Below are 26887 nucleotides of genomic sequence, written 5' to 3'. Positions count from 1 at the left end.
TCTGTGTCCGCCTCTGGTTCTGATGGTTGTTTTCAAGCTTCGCTTCCGCCTCCTTGCACTGTATATAATATATATATATATATATGTGTGTGTCTACAACTCTACGCACCCCAGATGTTTCTTGAAATGTGCGCGCTAAGCATCTGGAACGTGCTGAATGATGTTTAATACACGTGTTTGCTGGGTAGAATGTGTACATTTAGACACGGTGTAGTCGAACTAAGAGGATAGTCTATAATTCTTTAAAAGAAAGTACAATCTTAGCTTTTGGGAGATATGTTTAGAAGCAAACAGGATATAAACAGAGATAGGCTTCACATATCTGTTCACCTTAATCTTACACTTTTCTATCCTGTTCCAAATATCCGACTCATGATCTGTTCTCTCTCTTACCCACCTCCCATAAAGATCTTCATTCATGCTTATAATGGGCGGGGTTTCAACTCAATTTGTGTGTGCGTGTGTGTGTGTGTGAGAATGCTTAAGAAAAGTACACATGTACACAAACACACAAGCTCGCACGCTACGTAAACCAAAACAAACCTTAAGCTGGCCAAAACGCAGTTGGGATGGGGGGGGGGAAAGGGGACTCCCTGGTCAATCTATTGTTGTCTGACCGACGTGTCAAAGATGAAAGAAAATACCAGGACTTTGCCATACCCAGCCCTACCAGTCCCCGACACTCTCTCTTCTCTCTCTTACTCTCTACTGTCTTGGCGTGGTGCGTTTGACAAGGCGGGACACACCAGGTAGAATTGACCAAACTTTGCCACTACTTTTTATAAAACAAGAATCTAGATCTAGTTTTCAAGGTTGGCCAGTACATTGAATAGTTTGTTTAGCAAACGAACATTCCTGTAAGAGAAGATTGGACTCTACTGTTATAACATTGAATAGTTTGTTTAGCAAACGAACATTCCTGTAAGAGAAGATTGGACTCTACTGTTATACTCTTTCGAACGGATTATTAGACACATTAGGCAGCGTAAGTAACATTAGTTTTATTTTTCAAAATGAAAATTGTATTTAAAGATCAACAATTACAACTCCCTAGTGTACGTCCCATATAACTAGCCTGCTAGCCTAGTAGATCTGATATCATTTGTCTTTATAAGTCTGAAATGACCTATATCAACCTGAATGTTTGCTTTATAGTCTGGACTCAATAAAAGAAAAGTTGGCTTTCAAGCTTTCGAACCATGCCTAGTGACCCTCTGTATTCCATTTAATATAAAATCAGTGTAGCCCCCCTAGGGCTAATAAAAAGTTTTTTTTTTCTGCAATTCTTATTTAGAGTTCCAGAGTTTATTCAACGTCAACAGATTTCTTTCTGACCAGATTATATTTCGAATTCCCTCGTAATGAAATCACTTTTGTTGGTTATGCTCATCATTTTATTAATAGTTTATAGTAACATTTTTTAATCTTGTTAATTATTACAATATGTTAATATGTTAACATGAAATCACTATCACTATTGACTATTTTTTTGTAAGATTTGTAAAATAAAATTTATGCAGTGTTTTTGAGTCTATTTTGTAAAGAAAGTGAAAATGACACAATGCATATTAAAAATAAGTAGACTTACCATGGACTTACGGAAAAAAAATGGCTTTAAAAATACGGAGTTCGTGATTTTTAAAAATGCTTTCTATGTAGTCTGCGGCCTTTTGGGGGAAATACCGAAAATAAAATACAAAGGTTTAGAAGTTCAGTTTAGTATTTAAAAGTTCAGTATGAGATTCTTTATTGTCTACTTACCTGAGTTCATCGACTTTTGTCATAAGGTTAATTTCGTTGAGGATAATGGATCCTTTGTTTGTCTCTGTGTCAGATTACTGTTAAATTTTATTATCTACAATAATAATTCTAATATGTAATTATAAATTACAAATATACATTATAAAATATGGGCAAAGCCAGGGAAAAGTTTTAAAAAAAAGTACAGTCACGAATTTCATGGGGTGGGGTTGTGGTCTCCCTCCTCCCATATAAAAAACTTAATCAAAACTATAGTTACAAATTTCATGACCGTAGCTGGAGAGGGGTGGCTTGAAATTCAACCCCGCCTAAAAAAATATTTCACAGAATAATCTGTTTTACTACCAGTCACTACGACCAGTTAAATAAATAGGATGTAAAAACAACCACGAGAAGTAGGCTTTAGTTTTGTTTTCAAAGCTATGTTTTTTTTTTCATGACTTATTGATATCCTGGTACATACTCAACATCAATCAGTTTTGTCAAATGACTTATGGACAATAGTTCCTTCACGTCTTTTATAGACGTTTACCTAAGCTACTGCACTCTTGACTTTAGAGAACACAAACTATTTCGTCAAAAGAGTTATACCACAGGTTGGTATTTCCTTTTAGTGACGACGAACGAGTTTTTCAACTAAAGAGTGACAAACCTCTTGATGAGACATTTCTTGAAATATAAACGACAATTTAAATCAGTGCTGCCCAAGCTAGTTTGACACGGGGGTCATTTTAATTTCCGAAACTCGTGTTGAGGGCCACAAGAACCAAAAGGTACAACAACCAAATGAAATTATCCTGAAATTATTTGACGATACCAGCGTTGATTCCACCAGAATGTGGCAAATAATTACGGAGAGAAAGAGTTAATGGGATATGTACCCTTTTTTTCACGCGTCAGTAAATGGCTCCATTTCTCTGTAGACTTAAAATATGAGCAATACTGTAGCTAGCTTTACAACCGACTCATTATCTTGCCTCTTTTTGGTAAATATTCCCACCAATCCATCAATCTCAGGCGTTTAAACCGTTTACTCTCTTCAATCAAATTAATATATCGAATGACATATATTTATGTAGATTCCGTTGAGCTGATTTAATCATTTTGTCCCAAAATATGTAAGTACGCCCTCCGTGTTTTTTTTCCTGTATATACAAAATCGTAAACTAATACATAGGGTAAAAAAACAAACAAAAAAACTAAATGCATTTCAACTATCATCTGAAAAGAAGCACGTGCGTGTATCCTATAGTTTCTTTGGTTTCAAAGTTCCAAATTATTTTTGACCGTCTTTTAAGACAGTCTTTTTTTTGCGATTAAGTAGATTTCATTTTTAAAAATAATATATGTATCTAATTTGTATTAAATAATGACATTCCAAATTCCATCAGGTTGTAAAAGAAATTCTCACTGGTGAATGTATCTATATAAGTCTTATATAATTTGACTTATTCCAGGTCTTGTATATTTAGCCCACCCTCAACACAGCTCAGCTTTTGTGTACACTTTTGAATTATAGTCCTACCTCTCTATGTATTCTTTATTTCGGCAACAAGTATCAGCTATTCATCAGACCATGCAATACGTGAATTATTGAATGGAACCGGTCGATAATCGGGCTGCAGAATTGCGTTCACTGAAGTCACTATTGGGGAACATTGATCGTAAACCTAAGAGTTTGTTTGCTTGGAGAACAGGTTCAGAACTTTGGTTAGAATACGACGACGTATTAGCATATTTCTAAAATCAAGCTTGTCAGTAATGTAAGTCTACAACACTCTTACACTGTAAGTCTACAACACTCGTACATAAGTCTTCAACACTCTTACACTGTAAGTCTACAACACTCTTACACTGTAAGTCTACAACACTCTTACACTGTAAGTCTACAACACTCTTACACTGTAAGTCTACAACACTCTTACACTGTAAGTCTACAACACTCTTTTACTTTTCTCTTTGTTTGTCATATTCCTCTTGCTGTACACAATTAAAAAAACAAAACAAATCATGAATAAGAAATATTTTTGGTACGTTTACACCTAGATTACAACCTCTTTTTGTTTATTTTTGGTACATTTTACGCATAGATTAAAACCTCTTTTTGTTTATTTTTGGTACATTTTACGCATAGATTAAAACCTTTTTTTGTTTATTTATTTTTTATACTTATGATATAACCCCTTAATGTTCATGGGCCGAGAGTATGCTAATTTAGTTGATATCAGAAAAGATCTTTTATGCATCAACCTTTTTTAAAATGCATTCTAGCTTCTGTGGCTTGTGTCAATCACATAACGAGGGGGCTTGAGTTCAAATCCCAACTCGATCTGAATTGTGTTCGCTGAGCATCTAAAGGAAGCACGGAAACCTTTTCAACCCCGTCCCCACTGGTCTACATAAGAGACTAGACCATAGCGCACTGAGCATGCTATAAGCAGGAAGGATGCGCTGTATAAACGCAATTAAAAAAAAAAGATTGTAGATGTCATTAAATAAAAGCGCTAGGCTATAAAAAAAAGGTCTTGATTTTATCACCGATGTATCCTGTTTTAAAAGTCTAGATTCTTCCTGTGCTAATGGAATGATACTAAATACCTGTTTTTCCTAAAATGTATTTTCCGAGGTGTTTACAGCAAAAAATCCTGCTGTTGTTATAGAAAAGAGCAAGTCAAATATTAGTCAATGTACTTTATTTGAGATCAGTGTGTGAAGTGTGTTTTTTTGTGGGAGGGTTGAACCTTAGACCACTCTTGGCTATGGCTCTTGGCTTGGCTATTTGCAGACGATTGCATAATATATAGAACAATAAAAACAACACAAGACACAGATATTTTACAAAGAGAATTAGATGAATTACAGAAATGGGAATCAAATTGGAGCATGTCTTTCCACCCAGAAAAATGTCAGTTGTTAAGAGCAACAAAAAAAACTAAAACAAATTAATTCCACTTATCTTATTCATGGCAAACCAGTAACACAGACTAAAAACGCAAAATACCTAGGTGTTATAATAAATGAAAAACTGTCATGAAATCCACATATTGATGAAACTAAAAAAAAAATCAAACAAAGCATTAGGATTTATTAAAAGAAATTTCTATAAATCAAATAAGAACATAAAACTAAAATGTTATTTAACCTTGGTTAGGCCAATAATAGAATATGCATCCTCCGTTTGGGACCCCTCAACTCAAGAAAACATTAAGAAACTGGAACAGACACAAAATAGAGCAGTGAGATTCATAACAAACGAATATTCACATTTGACTAGAGTAACACCTTTAGTAAAATCACTAAATTTAGAAAGCCTTCAGGACAGAAGACTCAAAAGTAAAGTACCAATTATACATAAAACACTGAACCATAATCTTCAAATACAAAAACAAAATTTAATAAAATACTCTGAAAGACACAAAGATAAAGGCACATTCCTTGTCCCATATGCTAGGACAAATTTGTACAAATACTCCTTCTTCCCTAGTGCTATTAGAGCATGGAATGGGTTGCCTGAGATAGCCAGGAATTTAAGTCATTGGTTAATATGCATGACTAAATGCATGACGCGTAGGACGTAATCATCTTCTTTTTTGAAGTGATGTCTGTATTATATAAGATAAGATAAGGCTCTGGAATTTGATGACTATAGTTAGTTTTAGTTTTTCTCAGGCTGTTGATTGAATTCTCGTAGATTTACGACTGGTAGACAAATAGATCCATTTGTAGACTATTTCATTGGGTGGGGGAGGGAGTGTTATATGGTAACTAGTTTTGCTTAGTTTTTTTTTTTCGCGAGTGGGGTGAACATCACCCACCTAGAAAATAGGTTGCTCAGACTGTTGCTTGAATTTTCTTACATTTAATTTATTAATATAGCCCAACGACTTTTATTTGGTGGGGAGTTAACTTCAACTATTCCGATTAAGTCTGTATTTGTGTTTTATGTCATGTGTGAGTATGAGTGACCAGCAGTATGGGTTACACGACACGAAATAGTATTGAAGTTGATTTTGTTATAGTATTATACTCCCCTCCAGGCCATATTGCACGCTTAAGGATGTCTCAATATTCATATTAGTTTACTGGTGAGAGATGAATGGCCGTTGAAACTTAAATCCTTACTGTGGCCCCTTTCTTCTTTGCTCTAAAAATTTGCTTATAAATGAATCTTCCTTTTTTTTTTTTGTAGACTTTTTCTCTTGTGTGAATTTTAGAGTTGGAATGTGCGGATAATAAAACATAGCCTGCTAAACAAATACAACTTTACATTTGCGGTGAAATTGTGATGCAATTATAATAATTCAATTTATGAGCGCTATTAACAAACAAAATGTAGACTCAAGGCGCTGTTAACAAACAAAATGTAGACTCAAGGTGCTGTGATAATATTACAAACATAAACACGAAAGCTAATATGACAAACTAATCTAAAAACGTTTTAAACAAATAGGTCTTAATGTTCTTCTTGAATGTAGTGAAGCATGTTGTCTGGCTGAGATCAATGGGATAGTGAGTTCCAAACCTTTGGTCCGTGCACTTAAAAAAATATATGTATATGCCATTATGCCCCTTATAATCCTACAAAAAAAAAAAAAAAAAAAAAGAATAAACACTGTAGGCCTATACAGATACATCTTGATATTTTTTTTCTAAGATATCCCGACTCTCTACCTTATATTTTAGATTGTTATTATGTTCAATGCATTTTTTATTAGATATATTCCTTGTACATGTACGTACACTTCAACTGAAAATATTTGTTTTGTATCCAACCTTTCCTCCTCTAGTGTCTATTTACACACCTTAGTCCCTCCATTGTGGTAAATTAAAGGCATGACTTTAAGTTTATTCAGATCGATTTAAAGTCAACGAACTTAAAATACACAAAGGGAGTTCACTCACAATGCGTCATTCTTGTTTATAATCACCTACACGTCTCAACTACGTTGTATTTTTAAAAAGAGATCATTCATTTAATGACGTCTGCGCATATGATTACATGTCGATATTTACCTCTTACCCATTTTTTTTTCTGTGGACTACTAATCACACTAAAATATTTAATGATTAATACTTTTTTTTTTACTTGAATGACCAAACCTGACAACAGAAAGCATTTATTTTATGTTCAGGAAAGTATGTGACAATTAATACTACCTCCAGGTAAGATTCTCCACGGACAACACTGAGTGACCTAAAGGCGCTGCCCCAAACATCTTATCTGACCTTTTGAGTGGTGACAGTAACATTTTTTTTAAAATTGTAAAATGTTGAGAAACACAAAGACTTAAGTGTCTCTCAAGCCATTCAACGCACAGAAATTAGTCCAAGGCGACTTTCATAGCCACTTCCCATCTGGTGCCACGAAATTCAGGACTTCTAAAAAAGTGTGACGCCATGTTAGAGTGGATGGCCTTGTATTTGCGTTCCTCTTTTCAGTTTTCATGTTAAGGCTGACTTCAACGTCTGGAAGCGTATGTGGCCATTGGGACAATGATGGTACTGTGTATGTGGATTTTAATCTCCAGTTTTAATGATTTGTTTGTTCAGGTAGGCCATACTTTTTGAAAGACGGCTCCTGCTTTCCAATCCGTCATGCAACACCATGATATGCATCTCAATCGCTTGAGATAACACTGCTGAAATAGGTTAAATTTTCTATTTATTCAAGATCTGTATAACCAATGATGATCGGCTACTGGTTTACTTGCATCCAATATACATAACTTTGAGGGCGTCTTTATCCGTCTTCTCGTGTACACATTTAATTGTATTTTAAAGTAATGCTATGTCGTCTGAATTATCCAACTCGATTTGCTTTACGCCAAGGGAACTTGAATGCAGCCTGTTTAATGTATTTCTATGACATTGGCTAGGGCTACAAGAAAGAGAAATGGGGATACGATACACCTTAATCTCATATCAATCTCGCTGTTGAAGAGTTCCAGCGTCTGTTGTGACACAACAGCTTGATTTACTTTAGGTATGTCGCTGAATCTGGATAAATTCTTGGGAAATACCTTATTTTCTTGCTATTTTTCCAGAGTGATTCTGATGGACGCTATCAAACTTTTTTTTTAATCTACAAAACAGATCAACATCCTTTGTTGGTAGTCCAGTCTCGACGATGTTTCGCAGACGTAAACCTGTTCATTGCTTGATTTGCTTGAGAAACACTGGTTATAATTTAAAACATTTCTGTAAGAAGCTCTTAAATAATCTCTAATCAATAATACTTTCAACTAAAGGTTTCTCAATTCTTTAATTGTAAATTTTATGTAAAAACTTTTGATAAAATGTCAAAGACTGACATTTTAAAATAAAATCGAAAATTATTCTCGGGTGTAACCTAAAAATTAAATATCTTACAGTTTTATTGTTCAACACAAAGAAAGTTGTTTGTTTTTTTATGGGGAATTTTTTTTTCCTTTTGGGTGGTAGGGTGACACCCCGAGCTTACCGCACCGAGTGACACCGACCCTAGTGACGCCACTGATAGTAGGCTAATATTTATACCAATTAAATATCCGTTTTATAAGCAATAAAGTCAGGTAGAGATAGTTTAAAAATATTCAATTAATCTTGATGTTTAGAAATAAGGATTAGTGTATACTTGCAACATGTGATCAGAATCTAATGATGTGCTTCAGATATTGAGACATCGACCTACAGACCTAGATGTCAATAGTTAACACAGAAATGGATCGATAACACTTGTATTAATGGTGATATAGATCAAGGGCTGTGATTAAAGTTTTCACTTTTCAATTAACTTTTTGCTAACCATTTTCATTGAAGATGTTTTATTATATTATATTATATTATATTATATGCATTTTTTTTTCATAAAATACACCATTTTTACAACTATTTACTATTAATGGTAAAAAAACAAAACAACAACAACACTGGAGACTTTATTATCATACTGTATAAAATTGTTTATGCAATTTTCTAAATTTCCTAAAAAAAAGTGTTTTAAAATATTTTCTTTATATTACTAAATTGTGTGTGTTCTGTTGTGTAAGCAATTTTATTATTAATTATAACGTTTAGGCCTACTTTAGTTTTAAAAGTGGAAAAATATATTAAGTATGTACATAAGTCGAACCTAATTTATAACGTCATTTAAAAAGCAGTGTTTCATATTACTCAAGTGAAACTTCATTATAATAACACATTTAAACCTTTAACCAAAGTGAAAAGTTTCTTAAGGCCTTAAATGAGATATTGGCCTTTAAGAAAACGATTAATTAGATAATCATTCAATAACATTAGATAAGAACCATATCGTCTCAATCATTAGACCATTTAATTCATATTAATATTGACAATGTAATAATAATAAAATTAATATACGTTCGTATCTCCGTATTATGTGGCATCATTTCGTCCGTTGGCCTAACAATATAATAATATCGGCAAAGCTTTTCGATACGTACAGATGTCTTCTTGTTATAGTGGCGTACATAGGGTTGTGGTTTTTGATATTTTCTATTTCCTAACTACTGATATTCTTGCTGAAAATATTGAAAGCTGTCTCTTTACCTGCCTGAGTCGACCACTTAGGGGGGGGGGGGGGGGGGGCTGATAATTCTGAGTTTATGTTTCCTCCCAAGCTTTTGTAACCTTTTTTTTTCTACTTCGACAACTGGATCGATCTCATTAACAGATTGTATAGTGGTCGTCCCTATCTCCGATATGAGGATGTTATTATTCGCTACTTGGCGGTTCATCTTTCGTACTACTACTTTGTAGGATTTTTTTCATGAGGGTTTATGGCCGCTATATCGCGAATATTGAGTGAAATCTAAAGTAAGGATGAATAGCTAAAATATTTCATTGAATCCATTAAAGTTTCTTAAAATTCTTCTATATTTTACCTATTATTAGTTAACCTGTTCTCAAATCTTTAGTCTTTTCCTAGAAATTCATTATTATTCTACTTGTTATTAATTTGAATAATATTGTAAACCCTCTTGTTAATAAAAAAGTCTCTACATGAAATTCTTTTCTTTTATTAGTGTACTTGTAAAGCATTCACTAGACTGTCTAAAATTATCCTTTTCTTAATGTTTGTAAATTAAAAGAATGAAAAAAAATATTTGACTAGGTGTATAGGTGACAAAATATCTCATTTGGAAATGTTTCTTACGTAGAGTACATGTATTGTTCATGTCCACATCCGAGTGAAAGTCACATAGACTACCCCCAAACTCACAACTTAAGAATAACGCTATTAAAGAAACCTTGTAGAATATCACAGTTCTAGATGAAAAAAACTTTAGAAAGACTGTTTATGCAAAGGGTGGGGTATGAACAGTACGGAGGGGGGGGGTTTCAAAGTTTAAATACTCGCTAAATACATTCAAAATATCTTTCCTCTACTTCTCGGAATTTCATTGTTCACGGGTGATTTGGAACGCATACACCACAGAAAAATAGGTATCACTGTACAGTCCTAGACTGCTCGATGTGGAGAGGACCTTTGTCGCTCTACGATACCAACATTAACTATTAACATCTGTGTCTCATTCAACTTCATGTGAATTCATTCCGTACACATTTTACAAAAATAGAGTTAGTGTATGATTTTTATAAAGATAATCATTAATGCGTGAATTCATTTTTTAAAAATACAATTTAAAAATGAGTTTTTTGTATTTACAAGCAAACGCCAGTTCAAACTTAAGACTTGATAGGCACGTCCGTACTGAGCTCATGACAAGGACGATAGTTGTCTTTTTTTTTTAAAGAGCACTTGGCATAATTAAAACATTGCATTATAGTAAAGCACAGTGCTTTTTTTTGTACAAAAATAAGTGCCGGTACTCAGTGATGGATTGCCTAGCTTTTAACTACTAATAAATTAATAATAAACGTTAAAATAAATGAAAATATTTTTCCCCACATTGAAAAAGATGCCGATACGCCGTACCGGTGCGTACAGTCACAAAAACGCACTGGTAAAGCATCTTTGTGTGTGTGTGAACTATACCTAACATAATTAATTTTAAAGCCTTTTCAGAAAACACTTTTTAATTTTCGAAGTACCGGTATTCATTTTAATTTATTTGTTAAGTCGTTTCATTATAATATGATATAAGTAATACCTTACAATAATACCAATGATAACAAACTTCGATTCTAGCGTTGCTATTGAATTTCAACGCGCCAATGATTGATACCCTTTTTGTTCAACACATCTATTCTTGACGGTACACATTTAATATTTGTTGGCATTTATAAAATTTTTTAAAAAATAAAAACAAAATAGTCAGACCTGCTTTTTTCCGTTTGGGACACATACAAGCACATATACAAACACAAGCAGAAGCACTAGTACAAGCACACATGTATGTCTTAACTTCAGCAATGCGGCTCGTCAGGTTCGCCCGGTCCACCGAGTGGCAGTGACAAATGTCCATGATATAAGTGGGTCATAAGGCAGACACATTTACATATGAAATCTATTGTTTGTACCGCAGACGCTGCCGCCTTCAGGTCATTAAATATGTTGGGGGAAAAAGAGAAAATTACACTACACATTATTAGACTTATTTCAGGCCTGTCACTATAATCATTTAAGCTAATAATGAAATAAGAGTTCCATTAGACCAGTTAATTTATATTATTAACAATATTAGATAAGCTAATAATGAAATTACAGAATCTATTAGACCATTTAATTCTTATTAATATTAGCTACGTATTAATACTAATATTAATATACGTTCAGATCTCCGTATTATGTGGTATCATGTCAGTAATTTTTCATGGCGCAATTAACAGTGTAGATTTGTAGATGATACTGCAAGAAAATGACAGTGCTATTCAGATAGTGTATATTATCGTCTTGGGCTCTTCCATCCATTGTAAGTCCATGTGCTTATAGAGGAGGAAGAGCCGTGGGGGGGGGGGAACCACTTCAGAATGTCACTAAAATCTCGGCTCGGTCTCAGAAAGCAAGTCTGCCCACTCGCCCACTCTTTGATGGCCTCACATCTCTTTCTAACACCTGGTAGGCCTACTGTGCTCTTTCAGAAAAACACACACTTTATTTTCTACTTATAAATTACAGACGTACTTTGAAAAAAAAAAAGGTAATGATATTTACATCCTACTTGTATCCTTGTGTTCATCTTTTTGACTAAACACAATGTCACAATGTTGGAAGATGGCCATTGATGCAGGATTGTAACAATGTACTATCCTGTCAATATTTAAAAGAATTTCATCTCAAAGACAAATAAAGTAGCTAACTTATAGATTATTTAATAATTTGTAAAAATATTACTAAGAGATGTCTCTGCACAACCTTCAGCAATCATCTTGATATGCATGTAACAGGAATGGAAGGTAAACCACAATATGTTTTAATTAGACATATCAACCATTTTTTTTTCATCGGGCGTGCATATCGCTCTTTAAAATACATTTTAGCACGTTAGAAAATTACAACAAATTAACAACCTATCCAAAATGTGTTATTCTCACGGTAAGCATATAAAATTGGCATCTATCTTTTTAATAATCTAAAGCAGTCGTTCAGCTGTCTGAAAAGACTAAGTCAGTGGTCTTCATGGGGGCGTTTTCGTGAAATTGGGGGTCGCTGGTAGCCAAAGGGGCGGTAGGGGAAAGAAGAAACTAAAGGTGCACTGAGACAAAACAAAACAAAAAAATTCTTCAAAATTAAAGCTGGGAAACTAAATATAGACAAGTTATAGTTATCTTGGTTCTAATTGAAGAACATAAACAATGTTAGAAATTGAGTTCGGGAATCCCATTTTCTATTTTGAAATTCTTACTCCGTTGCTATAATCGGAGGTGATCTATTGTCCTTAGATATTGCGCGAGTAAACGTTTTTGAATTGATAAACAAATTAGGTATTAAGCCTTTTAGATTATAGTTTATTTTATCTACATATATTAATATATTGATATGTAAATGTTAATTGAAAAAAACGTTAAAGCTAACATTCAAATAGAATAATTTAACCTTTTTTTTTAAACAAAAACATTGGCAAAGTGTTGTTACGAAAACTCGCTGGTATGTAAAGGACATGTACCCAGAGTTTTAGTGAATTGCCAGAAGATAAAAAGTATTCCAATGTTCCTATTCGAAACTAAGTCAGGTTCACAAACATATAGCAATATCCACAAATAATTTAAGAATATTCATGAACAATTATAAAAATCTACTATTCAAACAATATTAAAAACAAAAAACGGTAAAGCAGGATATATATTTTAGAGACCTCTTAAAAAAATGCATAGCTTTTTTTTTTAAGTCTTATAATATTGTTTGAAAATTTGTTAAAACTAAAATTTTTCAAAACATATCTTTGACACAATTTTTTTTTCGTTAGTGATTAACTATTATTTTAAAATTGTCTAGTTATGTAGCTTATGACGACAGTGGTTGGACGCTACAATGGCTTCATAAGTAATATAGAAAAAAAAACAACAACAAATCTGTTATGATACACGGGCAACATCTTGTTAAAATTCTAGCCCGTAATTTCATTTCTATTTCAATCTTATTATAAAAAGAGTAAATAAAATACAAACCCATGCCGAAAATAAGCTTATCTTTGTGAAACAAATGATGAGCAAAATGTTAATCTCTTGTTGTAAACTAAGTTCGCTGGATTTCGAAAGGTGTTTGTTATTGCTCGTTTTGTTCAGCTCTTAAATACAATTTTGTAATTAAGAAACAGGAAGATTCAACGGTTGGCGATGACCTAATGCAGCCTTAAACAAACAAACAAAAAAAAGAATTGTTTTACATGGTAGGCATCTAACGCAAATGAATAAAACCAACCTCCGACTGCAAGGAAAGAAATTGACTTTCATTGATTATATAATTTTCTCTTTTATCGAGATATTAAATCTATTTTAAAGAGTTTTGCAATCTCACATAACTTGTTTGTTGATAAATGAATTACTACCTAAGGACATCGATATCTATGCCATTCACCTAAAAATGCTCTATGAAGAAATGACGATTCGCTTCTGGGATGTAAATAAATAAAAGAATTATATATAAATGACAATTATTAAACATCTGTTACTGATGTTCAAATTGAGTTGCAGGAAAAAAATAGATTTACAAAATTATGTCTTCAGTAAAAAGAAAGTTACTATAGGAGGCACAACAGAGATATGGCTGCACTTAAATGTTTCAATAAAATTCCAAAGCTGTGGACGAAAATGGATTTATTTTTTAGCTTTCCATCAACATACATGGTTATCCTAAATTTAGTGCGTAACAAACTTAATAAGCAAATAAATATACTGGATGTAGCCAATAGAGGAGACCTTCGCCTTGCTTTGGGGGCACAGGGTTCCCATTAGCTAAATTTCATTTTGTAGTGAATTCAGCTATTATAATGTTTATATTAAAAATTAAACTAAATTTAGAATTAAACCTAAAAACAGTAGGCCCTAATATTCAAAATATTTAAAAAGGGGACTATTCTTAGGATTTGAAAGAAAGTCATGACAATGAGATTAATTTGTGTGTGTGATCACTGCAAATTATTTGACATAATTTTTGCATAATGATAATAATGGAAATGTCTTCGATTCCGAAGATTAAGACTGATTACAGTGTTTCACATAACTATACAAACCCAGTTGCGACCTGCATATTTTCCCAAAGCTGTTGTCCGCTGGCGTTCTATTAAAGTTTTCTTTCCGTCTTTTGTGCCTGTCTTCAATAATGGCTTTTCTTTGAGTCTTAATTGTTTGTCCCACAGCTTTTGTGAGAGCTCTCCAACTGTCTTTCTCAGAGGCTTTCTGCTGCCAGGTACTTTCCTCTATGCTAGTGACGTCGAAATGGCGCTTGAGTGGATTTTTATAGCGCTGACGGAGGGTACCAATGTAACGTCGTCCTCCTTTAAGCTGGCCAAAGAAGATCGTCTTTGACATGCGGTCGTTTCCCATGTATATTAACAGCATAAAAATGAATAAATAAATGACCTTTTTTTTTTCAAATTTGCCTTCTCACGCTTTTTTATAAGTGTTTTTCTTACAGAGGGGCGCTGGCGGATTTTTTTAAAGAAAAAATACGAAATGGGGGTGCTAGGCCAAAAAAGGTTGCAGACCACTGGACTAAGTCTAAGTAGGTTACTATTCTTGTGTTATTTACATAACTAGTCGTTGTCGTTTATACTTTTTAAATATGAAAATCCGATAATTTCTTTTTAAAAATATCTACTCTTGGCTATGTCCTAAATTTGAAAATTGTATTTAAATCAACCATTGATTTTTTTTTTCATAATGTCAGATATTTCAAACTCAGGACAAAATTAAACTGTTGCCATTTGAAAGTAGATTTGTTTTAAGAAATATAGAAACTAAAGATCGTTTGGAAATAAGCGAAGTACAAATAGTAGCAAAAGGGAGATAAATATCTTTCTCCCAAAGCAAGTAGATTTAGACCACAGACCTACCAATCTGTGATCTAGACGTCTTTAATGATCCTAATCAATCAACACTAACACACTAACAGGGGAGAAAGAATGTACATTACAAAAATCTTTTTGTGTGTTAACAAAAATATCTTTATGATTATAACTACTTTGGACGGCTGCCTGGTCGTGCCTTCTCGATGGCCCCGGGTTCATACTCTGCATACTGCCATACGCCGTCGTCCTGCAGGAGGTTTGGACTTGGAAGTAGATTATCTTTAACTCTGGAGGAACATCCGAAACATGTCAAACATACTCAAATTGTAATATTCTCCTTTTCTTTTGTTGTGTCTGTAACACAATTTTAGCAACAGAAGGAAGAAATGTACTGTTCTGAAGAGCATACATAACTTGACAAACAGAAGAAAAGCATAACTTGGTTGAAGAACATAAAAATAACTTGCCAAACGGAAGAACTTGTATAACTTGACAAATGTTTAAATATTTTTCTCTATTTATAATAATAGTGAGCTGTTGATAAGTGTGTGTATACACACACACACACACACACACACACACACACACACATACACACACACACACATATATACATACATACATATATATACATACATACATATATATATATATATATATATATATATATATATATATATATATATATATATATATATATATATATATATATAGGGCCTATATATATATATATATATATAGGGCCTATATATATATATATATATAGGGCCTATATATATATATATATATGTATATGTGTGTGTGCGTGCGTGTGTGTGTTTTATTTCCGACACAGCATTTGTATCCGTTAAGAGCTTTCCTAAAAGAGGAGAGGGTACGAATGGGAAGAGAAGGGAGAAAGTCAATAATTGTGTTCATTTCTTTCTTTGACAGATTGTAACGAAAGGAAAGGATGACATATACATGTCCAATATTTCTGCTGCTACTAGGCTTAATATTTTCAACGAATGTGGATGGTTACCCTAACGGACTACAAGTGGATAGCGCATGTCCAAACCTTGTACCTGGACATGGACCAACCAGCCAAAGTACACCGCCCCCTTACAAGATAACATTGAATGCCACCAGTTATACACCCGGAACACCAGTATCAAGTAAAGCGTGCTTTTTTTTGTTTGTACTAAGGATTTCCTATTTAAAAAAATAAGCCTCTTATGTTGCATCTTAGCATTGTTGCTCATAAAGCGTCGATTCTGTTCGATGTCTCTCTGAAGTCTTCACAGATCTCTTTTGAGCAGTTGTGCTGACGTACTTTAAAAATAGCATTCAAGGATGAAAGATTGGACCGTCTATAATATTTAGAATATTGGCAGGGCGTTGCTCGGTTCACGATACGCATTTTTTTAAAAATTATACATTGATGTAGATCTATAGCTTTGTCTTTCTTGTCAATAATGTCAAGTCAAGGGTAATAACATAGAATCCATGATTGAGTCTGTTTTGTTGGAAAAAGGTAGATAACTATTAAGGGAATGTCCAAATGCCTGTCAAATCTTGTAGCAAAACTAGATCTACATCTCCATAAATCTTGACAATTTAGAACTAGACTCCTTCATTTCTTGAACTTAGTCATTTTGACGCTATTTTTTTTTCACAATGGAATTTTAGATTTAGACTAGATCTGTACTTAAATTATATCATATATTCTTAGATTTAGATATCTAGTTTTAACAACCTACTAGATCAATAAAATAGCCTCACATGTGTAATTTATGTGAACGTAAATATGTATGTGATGAAATGATGTTTTTCTTGATGATCAAGAATTTTTTGACACACGTTTGTTTTTTAAATTTCAGTTACACTGTTAGCTTGCAATGGTGCATTCAAAGGTTACATGATACAAGCTCGTCTTGCTGATACAAGCAAGAATCAGTCAGAATTGTATGGTACATTTACAGCAAATGAAAGCAACCCAGCTTGTAAAGGGGACAATGGAGTAAGCTGAAGTTACATCTATAAATCTATATTTTGTATATTTAAACTATATTTCTGTTCACAAATCTAATTCATCATAAGTCCACATTTTTTTCATCTCTAGTTCTACATAAATAGATTCTAGATTCACCACATTTTCTTTTCCAGTCAGCCTTAGTTCATTCAAATAATAACCCAAAGACTACAGTGAACATTCAATGGATTCCTCCTCAACTTTCTGTTGGTCACATAATATTTAGGTAAATTATAAGGCCTATAATTAAGAACCAAATGTCATAATTTTACACAGAAAAGATCCCCAAGATAAAAATGTTAAATATAACAATTATTTTATGATTCTAAGTGCATAAAAAATTTTGTAGCAACCATACATTTAATTTTTTATGCATTTTTAAAACTCTTTGACAGAGTGACATATGTACAGGAGTTCAGCATGTTTTGGGCTAACATTCGTTCAGATGTTTTATATGATGCAAGTTTAAACTCAACAAGTGGAGCACTTCAAAATAAAACTGATGTAGATCCAGTGTGTTCAGGTAGAAGCTTAGTTACAACAGTTTCACAAAATATGAACACTTCATAAGATTAAATACTAAACAAATTATCAATAGTTGGAATTTGTTTTTAAACTAAGAATAGCTTTACCATCTAGTGGATAAGATTGGCTGCCTGGTTGTGCAACATGCCTGATGGACTGTTGTTGGGTCATCTCGATGGTCCCAGGTTCACACCCTGCCTGGGAATTAGATTATCTTCTAGGCCTACTCTTAAAAGGAGCATCCAAAACATGTAAGCGAATCCCCTAAATTTATAAGGAAATAATTTCCTTGAACTTAATATTTTAAACATTCACCTTGGATAACTGTCCCTTTCTATTCCCTAGTCCATCATAAATATTCTACTGTTAGCTATTACTAAACCTTTCATTATAATATGTGATGTGATGAAGGTCTAAGGAAACTAGAAATCTTATCATTGAATCTACTGTAAACAAACAAAATGAGCTTACATGATATTTTGACATGAATGTATTAGCCATGTTCAGTTTTTGATTATTAAAAAAACATTCTTTTGTTTATTTCTAAGGAGGGCAACAGATAACAAGCATTACAACTACTGCTGCTACCAGTGACACAAGTAAGACAAATGTAACTAAAGATGCTAGCTGTGGTCAGACTAAAGGATGCTTTTCATCATGTAGTGGCCGTGGCTGCACTTTTATTGTGTCCTGGGCAACATCTGCCAACATATCCATTTTTGTTTTATCCACTGAGATTTTGAATCAAGGAAAAACTTACATTGCTCTTGGCTTTTCATCTGATAGTGAAATGGTAACAGAACTTTTGTATTAATATTTTTACTTGACTTAAAATACCAAGTTTAATTTGATTTCAATACAAAATTAGTTACTTCTTAAAAATTTAATATTACAAAAGTTGTTAGTTATTTTATGTCCAGGGTGTAAGGACAGAGATTTTAAAAAGGCTCTCATTTTGGTTTTAGTGAAATTAGCTTGTAACAGGGGAGTAGCTAGGGAGTTGGGGGGATTGACCTCTTTGGGGGCCCCTTGCATTTTGACATTCTACATCATGACACGAGATAATGTACTAAATAAATATATAAGCCTACATTCTAATTGGTACAGTAAAATTAACAAGAAATAATCATTAAGAATCTTTTAATGAATAATACCGTTGTTTATTGGCGAAATAATCACAAGAGACAAATCTCAATTCATATTGCTTCACTCATGCTTTCTGTGCAGCAAAGGCATCTATAACTTCATCTACATCAATACTGTCTAGTATTAGTGGCTCCACTGACATTAAAGCCATGTCAATTAGTGATTGTGGCACTGGTTTGTTGATGAAAAGTGCTCGTGCATCAATGACATCATTGAACAAGCGATTTTCCTGTATTCATCAAACAGGAAAAAGTAACACAGTTTTTCAGCAGCATGTCATTATCCATAGATTCCCAAGAGGTGTCTTGTTTCAAGAAGAAACTCAAAAGTGACCACATGGTTTTCCAGCCTTTGGAATCTGTCCTTCATCTCCAGATGAAGTCTGTCCAGAACTTCTGTCGAAACACGTTTAAATTTCAGTTCTATTAACAGTCCTACATCAGAATGCAACTCCCCATCAAGTCTTTTCTTTCTTCTGGTTATTTTGAATACAGGAAATCCATAGTATTCGCTACCTTCTTTTGCTTTCTCGATGGATTGGGTGATCAGTTTCGTCTGTTTCTCATCATTTAGCAGAAAGCATGAGAAAGGGTTTTAATTTCTTCAGAAGCTTCCAATATGTGCAGTCTAGACTATTTGTAGTTTCTTCTGAACTATATTAATTGGGCCCTTGAGATTTGAACAGAATTCCAGATTAGCAAATTATTCATAATTTTCCACTGCATGAAAAAGATTCTGTGCATTGCTTCTAGTGTCCATTCTTTCAGTTGTTGATTCAGAAAGTTTCTCCAACAGCTTTTTTGTGGACCACCTTGTATTACTCTCCTTTTTTAAACTCCATGCTACAGCTTCTTTCAGTTTGGTCCATCTCTGGGTTGAATTGGAAAAAAAGTTGAACTATTCATGTACAGTTGCAAAAAAAGTGACATTTGCTAGATATATCTCAGCAGAATGAAGAGCTGCCAGGTTCAGTGAGTGATTATCACAGTTCAGAAATGTTGACAGATGGCCACTCAGTGTGACTGCATTATCATAGGTTTGACCTCTGCACAGATCAAAGTCCAGTCCAATGTCTTTAAGAGTTTTCAGAACAAGTTCTCCATAATATTGTCCATCAGGTTTCAAAATTTCAAAGTAACCAATGAATAACTCTTTTATTTTGAAATTATCAACACCCAAGTAAAGAGTATTAGAGATACCTGTTCTTGATAAAATTTGGAGTAGAATCAAGCATCAGAGAAAAGTAACAAACTTGCTTTACTTTTCCAACTATTGATTCCCCAACTTCATAGCCCATCAAGTTAATGAGCTCATTTTGTAATTTCATCAAATTCTGCAAGAAATTTCAAAGATGCTAGGAAGTTCCCAGGATTAGGTGAATTAAGTTTTTTGTTGTGATCACATAAGCTGAGTTTTTTTTTGCTAAGTACTTAATAGCTGCTGCATACACGCCTCAGTATATCTCTCCAATAATGCTGATTTTTCAAAATTTGCACATGAAACACATGTCAGTTCATCTGGTTCTGCCTTAAGCTTTTTCTTCATCTTTCTCTTCAAAAGAGCTTGTCTGTGGTAGACTCCTTCTTCATGTTCTTTCAGTCTTTCAGGTTTCTTCCATTTAGTGAAATCAACTCCAGGTTTGCTCAATGCACTAGATGTCTTTTCTGATGATATAGAGAGAGGAGCCAAGATCAGTTGCAAATTTCTCCTTTAGGAAGCTTTCTAGTGAACCATGATGTCAAACTTTATGATTCATTTTGGGTAAACTCTACTGGAAACAAATACCGTTCATCTTTGTTTTGGAAAAATAAGCTCTACCCTTTAACAGAATTTAGCTTATAATAATAATAATAATAATAATCTTTATTATCCGTAAGGAAATTTGTCTTACAATTTGTGCATTACACCAAACAAAAAACATTATAACTGTAAGAAACCAAAGTGTACATTCACACCAGACTCACTCATAATTTACATGTGACAAAGTTTATACCAGATTGTTCTTATTTAATGATTTGATTGCCAGGGGAACAAAAGAGTGTTTGTGTCTGTTTGTCTTTGCTATCGGTGTCTTGTATCTCTTTTGTGATGGTAAAATCACAAAATCCTGACACAAAGGGTGATTCTTTATTTTGAGGATCTTGTTAGCTTTTTTAGAGATGTTTGTCTCAAACAACTGTTTTTTGCCAATGATTTTGCCAGCAGCATTTAGGATTCTATAAAGTTTATTTTTATTTTTAATGCTCAGATTGCCATACCAGGCAGTGATATTGAAACTTAAAATATCTGGTAACATTTCTATCAATGAATTCTTTTATTAGAACCAGCAAGCTGCAAATGAAAATGCGAGCATCAATAGCATACCAAGGAAATATATTAATTAAAATTATCTTAAATACTTATTTTGCCAACAGGGAGATGACAGTGTAATGGCTTGTGCTATGAACAGTTCTGGTAATGTTTTTCTAGTGCTTGGAGTCAACAGGGATAAAAATGGTCCTGAAATATTTACTGACTCGGTTAGTATAAAAAATGAAATGAAAGCATAAATTTGATTCTTCATGTACATGTAAATAGCCAAGCTGCAACATATTCAGAACAATGCAGCATGAATAGTCCTTAGAAAAACAAGACGAGATTCTGCTACTACACTCTTGCGCACGCTCCATTGGCTTCCAGTGAAAGCGACATTTTGTCATCAGTGTATATATAACAATGAGATGCCCTTGTACCTTAGTGAACTGATTACTCCATATGTCCCCCAGAGAGCCCTGCCTTCAATGGACTCAACGCTTTTAGTGGTGCCACGTTTCTCCCTCAAAAGCTATGGTCTGCGGGCTTTTTCAGTGCACCGACCAGAGGTTTGGAACTCACTCCCCATTGATCTCAGACAGACAACATGCTACACCACTTTTAAGAAGAACATTAAGACCTATCTGTTTTAAACTTTTTTAGATTAATTGTCATTTTAGCTGTCGTGTTTGTTTTTGTAATGTTATTACAGCGCCTTGAGCCTACATTTTGTTTGTTAACAGCGCTTTATAAATAAAATTATTATTATGATTACATTCTCACATATTGTATAATTAATTTTGTCTATTTGTTCTTTTATATAGGCAAATGACCTTTCTTTGTGCTATGCATTTTAGACTTAATATATGCTATTATGGCAATGTCTTTGATTCTGAAGATTAAGGATGATTGCAGTGTTTCAAATGATTTTTTCCGTCCTCCTTTAAGCTTGCCAAAGAAGATGACCTTTGGCATGCAATCGTCTTCCATGCAAATAAGTGTCCAACCTAGCACAGCTGTTAAATAGTAATTAGTGCTTCTATACTGTCGACACTGGCCTCCATCAGAACATTGAAGACTACATTACAAATATACTCTATAATGTAGAGCAAAATTTAATTTTATTTCCAAAATTTGCAGGAAGTTCAACTTCTGAATAGCTCTACTGTTGATGGAGTTCTGTCTTGTACCATAAGTCGGCCAGTATCCGAAAAAAGTAATAGATATGACATCACTAAACCCTGGACATTGCTTCTGGCTCAAGGGAATACTGTTACTGATGGTAAGTATTTGATAAGATAATTTTGTTGCTCCAAACAAAAGTAAATTCAGTTGGATTACAATTGTCCACCTCAGTATAACTACTATAACAAAAAAAATATAGTTGCAAACACGAACAACATTCACATTTTATTGATAAAGCAGTTTTTTTTTAAATAATCTTGAATCTTTTTTTATTGGTCTGCAGCTAATACAGGTGTTCCTTTTTTAACCAGTCATAAAGAAAGAAAATTTATCTCAGAAGAACAAGTAACTGCTAACTCCATTGTTGATCTTGGTTCAGATACTTCAGGCAATCCAATGATTAAAGCTCATGGTATGTCTATATACATATATATAAATTAAAATTAAAAATATAATTTGCCAATCATTCTATATGCTGCTATTGATCAATTTATAGTTATAGCATGTATATATTGGTAACGAGAATTAGTAAGCTTATATGGACAGATCTAAAACAAATACAATTACATAATTGGGAGATATTATTCACATATTTTGATTGAAAGAACTATAGTGAACTTACATTTTTCTTGTTAAGAGTGTTGAAACTTCAACATGTTTTCAAAAGAAGTCAGCAAAGATACTCATTTTGCTCCTGCAACTCTGTTAATAATACATGGTTTCATATTGATTAATTCTAAATGGGATGCTTGGTAAAGAGGCTAAGTACACTTGAACTTAGCTTGGCTTGGTTACCTATGAAGGGGGCTCAAGGTTCGACACCCAACTCTAGCAGAGCTGTGTTTACTGAATGCCTAAACGCAGCACGGAAAAACCTTCTTCCAGATACCCCCCCCCCAATAGTCCACAAATGAGATTGGACCATTGGGCTCTGAGCATGCTATAAGCATGAAAGTAGCGCTATATAAAAGCTAAAAATTTATTTATTTATTTAAATCACTGCTGTTATTAAACCAATCAAATAATGTCAAAATTTAATATCACAGTCACATTACAATGGATCCATAGGCACACAGGCATCATGGGAAATATCAAGGTGGGGTCATACATGGAACAACCAGACAAAGCAGTTAACTACTATACTCTCATGTCAATGTTAACCAGTAATCACAAAGTGGATTGATTCAACCAGTAGGGCCTCAGGAATCACAGGCTGAGCTATGATCTTAACAGACTCAGCCCCATATACCCACCCCTCTGTAGACAATGTGCCCACTCTTATGAAATATACTCCATCTTAATTCACAATTAGGCAGAGCCTATTACCACTACAACCCGACACTCTGTAAGGCAGTTCTAAAAAAAAAACAACACTATTTTTACTTGGCACAGACTGCAAAAGAGTCAACAGGAGAAGTAGAAAAAGAAAGTATGATTTCTGTCAGTCTGGGGGATGCCTATTAAACTTCTCTAGTGTCATCTTGTTTAAATATAAACTATTTTGCATTTGTCAGGTTGTCTAATGGTTGGAGCTTGGATCTTCTTAGCAAGTGTTGGCATAGTTGTGGCCAGGTATTACAAGCCAGTGTGGGAAGTAACCTTGTGTTCTCAGAAAGTTTGGTTCCAGGTAATGCTCGCTTCTCTCAATTTCCTCCATAGCTGAGTTATATTTCTTTGACTGTTACACCAACAATTACTTTTTAATTGTGAAAAATAAAATATATTGTCTGAACTTTTCAATATAATTCTTTAATGATTTCAATGTATGAAAGTCTGATATAAAAGTAGACTGTCTCTTTAATGGTTAGATTAAGTGTTGTTATAAATTATATACATACTATTATAATAATACAGATTCACAGGCTCTGCATGGTTTTGGTGTTTTGTGCCACAGCAGCAGGATTTATCATTATCTTTGTGGAAGAGAAAGAATGGAGTGAGGTAACACTTTTCAGAACAATACAAAGGGAAATAATTATTTAAACATGCAAACTCTATCCTATAATAGTTGAATCGTTATAAAATAAAAGCTTAAATATTTACAAAGAATTAGGGGCTGCCAGTAGATAGACTTTTTACTAAAATTTGATAATTTTGATTACATTGATGGTATTAATAGAGCTCCTTGCAGTCCTTTTAAAGTTAATATGAGATTAAACATTTTTTCTGGATAACTGATTGAAATAATTAACAGACATGCCTTTAAAATTTAAGCTTATGAATTCGTTTATCTCATTTATATTCCTTCATTTGGTTTAATATGAATTTAATTGATTTAAGGATATACCCTTTCATGTAAATATTTTTTTGTGGCTACATCATGGAAATAATCTTATTAGACTGTTGGAACCAATAATAACTAACACTAACTTTAAATTAATTAATGTCATGGTATTAAGCAAATTACTATGTAAATATATAACTTTTTTTTCTTTTTTTTTTTTTTCACAGATAGATGTTGAAGGAAAACAATTTTTAGTTGGACATCCAATTATTGGTGTTATTGTCATGGCCTTAACAGTTATAAATGTAAGTTGCTATTAATGAAAGCCCACCAAATCTCTTTTTCATTCATTGTATAAAATAAGGAAAATTAAATTACAGTTGTGATTTATTAATACCACTAAAAAATTGCCTGATTTTCTGCAGCCTATTATGGCTCTATTCCGCCCCCACCCTGGAACAACCAATCGTCCAATATTCAATTGGGCTCACTGGTTTGTTGGAACAGCTGCACATATTTTAGCAGGTAAGACTAGCTATATACTAGTAGTATGAATATTTGTGTGACGTCAATATGTACATTAAACAAAAAATTAGTTTAGTAGTAAACATGATCTTTCTTTCACATTTCTTTTGCAGCAAGAAATACATTATTAGCAAAAAAAGCAGAAAACATTTTCTCTGCTTAATAATTATCTAGGCTATATGGTCTTTAAAGCTAATGAAATAGAATTTATTTATAGGAAAGAAAGTGCAACAGCATGTTTACAAATATTGGTTTTATTTAAGTATTGACATAGTAACACAAAAGTCTTAAGAAAATCTTACATTGAATGGAAGGAATATCTAAACTAGCTTTAATTTGCACAAAATATCTGTCAACATAACATATTGCAACATATTTTAATGCAATGTTTTGCTTAAAAAAATGTAAACATACTACAATTCAACCCGTGGAGAGATCTTTTCAAGTGTTAATAATGCTATCATTCATCATGAGATATATTGTTACATATTTCTCTCTTTCTGGTTTAATGTACATGCAGGTATACAAATAAAACCAATGCGAAGAATTTGACAACTCCAGTTTCAGTTTCTGATAACTTCATTTACTATTAAAAATATAGCCATTTGTCACTGCACACAAGTAGCATAGAAAACTGTACAATATCTGCACTTCACTGTTCTTTTCTGCCCTCAAATCTTCTCAATTTTTCCGAGTTGTACAATTCTACTACTTAAGTCAACTGACCTTGCACATTCTCACTCTGGTTTATAACAGGTTCCTAGTCACTTCTCAATTGTTTCAGATTCTGAAAAATCACATGATCATGATTTCACAAGTCAACTTGTTTAAACATGTACATTCTGGAACACTCGCTGACTTGTCAGCCATCGAGGTCACACATGGTGACCTTTGCCTGTGCAGCTAGCTCATTTGTAACAATATATTATTATTATTAATAAATATATATTTAGTTATATCCACAAATGTTACATTTGAAATTATATATATTTGTATTTCATTTTTTTTAAAGTGATTGGTGTTTTCTTTGGAGTGCAAATACCAGATTCTCAAGTTCCATATTACACTGTCTACATTTTGGCTGCATTTGTGGCATGGCAGTTGTTTGTTGAAATTCTTCTTGAACTCATCACATGCATAGGGCGCAAAAGAGGTAGGTCTACCAATTCTATTTTCATATAGTAAGGTTACATATATTAACTAATAAATTTAGAAACCATCTTCAAATTAAAAAAAAATGAATTACAATCCTAAACATTTTGTTCATCTTGATGATAGATAACAATAGCTTTCAAGTTAATAATGAATATTCAAAGTCTTATGAATTTTGTTTTATTTTGTTGGAAAAGAAGTCATGTTCAATTTAGAGATTCATTTTAATTTCCTAGTTGGTTAGAATGAAGAAGTTTCTGTAAATTCTTATCATTTCAAAAGAAAATGTCTAGACATCTCTTTAGTGTTTAGTTGTTTCTGGATGTGTTGTGGATAAATTTTTTTTACTGAGTTGTAAACTTTGCTCCTTTCAATAAGTGAATAAACTTTGACTTTCTATTATGACTCTTTTTCTGGTTTGCTCTAGTCATTTTATTTCTTTAGTTGGAGGAGTTCAGAAAGGAGTTTTTTCCAATATTGGTAAAACAATTCAATGAACTTTTAGGGGATAAAAATTGGTTAATTAGGAATATTTTAATGCTTTTTCAAACTTTATTGTAGAAAAAAAACTTTTAGAATAAATTTTGACACTTTCTAACAAATGTATGCTCAACAAAACGTTTGTAGTTTTTCAATTGCTTCTCATGATTTTGC

The 26887-nt window shown here is 33.1% G+C and overlaps 1 protein-coding gene across 7 annotated transcripts in view; it reads left to right on the top strand.

Moving 5' to 3' along the window:
* Positions 1 to 640: 640 nt before the first annotated feature.
* The window catches only part of LOC106059431 (putative ferric-chelate reductase 1), a 30077-nt gene continuing 3830 nt past the window's right edge, over positions 641 to 26887 (top strand). The window contains exons 1-16 of one of the 7 annotated variants that reach the window (XM_056029864.1): positions 641 to 886; positions 951 to 985; positions 16107 to 16327; positions 17033 to 17172; positions 17319 to 17410; positions 17580 to 17707; positions 18258 to 18502; positions 21270 to 21374; positions 22288 to 22429; positions 22616 to 22744; positions 23847 to 23959; positions 24187 to 24273; positions 24784 to 24861; positions 24982 to 25081; positions 26094 to 26234; positions 26678 to 26713. In XM_056029864.1, coding sequence (XP_055885839.1) covers positions 16126 to 16327; positions 17033 to 17172; positions 17319 to 17410; positions 17580 to 17707; positions 18258 to 18502; positions 21270 to 21374; positions 22288 to 22429; positions 22616 to 22744; positions 23847 to 23959; positions 24187 to 24273; positions 24784 to 24861; positions 24982 to 25081; positions 26094 to 26234; positions 26678 to 26713 — 1738 coding nt within the window. In that variant the 5' untranslated portion in view covers positions 641 to 886; positions 951 to 985; positions 16107 to 16125. Of the gene's footprint in view, positions 986 to 3384; positions 3549 to 9557; positions 9577 to 14869; positions 14888 to 16106; positions 16328 to 17032; positions 17173 to 17318; positions 17411 to 17579; positions 17708 to 18257; positions 18503 to 21269; positions 21375 to 22287; positions 22430 to 22615; positions 22745 to 23846; positions 23960 to 24186; positions 24274 to 24783; positions 24862 to 24981; positions 25082 to 26093; positions 26235 to 26677; positions 26714 to 26887 lie in introns of those variants that run through there. The other 6 variants (XM_056029863.1, XM_056029865.1, XM_056029866.1 and 3 more) reach the window with 6 other exon arrangements.

This window comes from Biomphalaria glabrata, chromosome 5 (assembly GCF_947242115.1).
Source record: "Biomphalaria glabrata chromosome 5, xgBioGlab47.1, whole genome shotgun sequence".
In the NCBI taxonomy this organism is placed as follows: Eukaryota; Metazoa; Mollusca; class Gastropoda; family Planorbidae; genus Biomphalaria; species Biomphalaria glabrata.
Note: the sequence above shows the minus strand (reverse complement) of the source record. Positions and strands in the feature narration are given on the sequence as shown.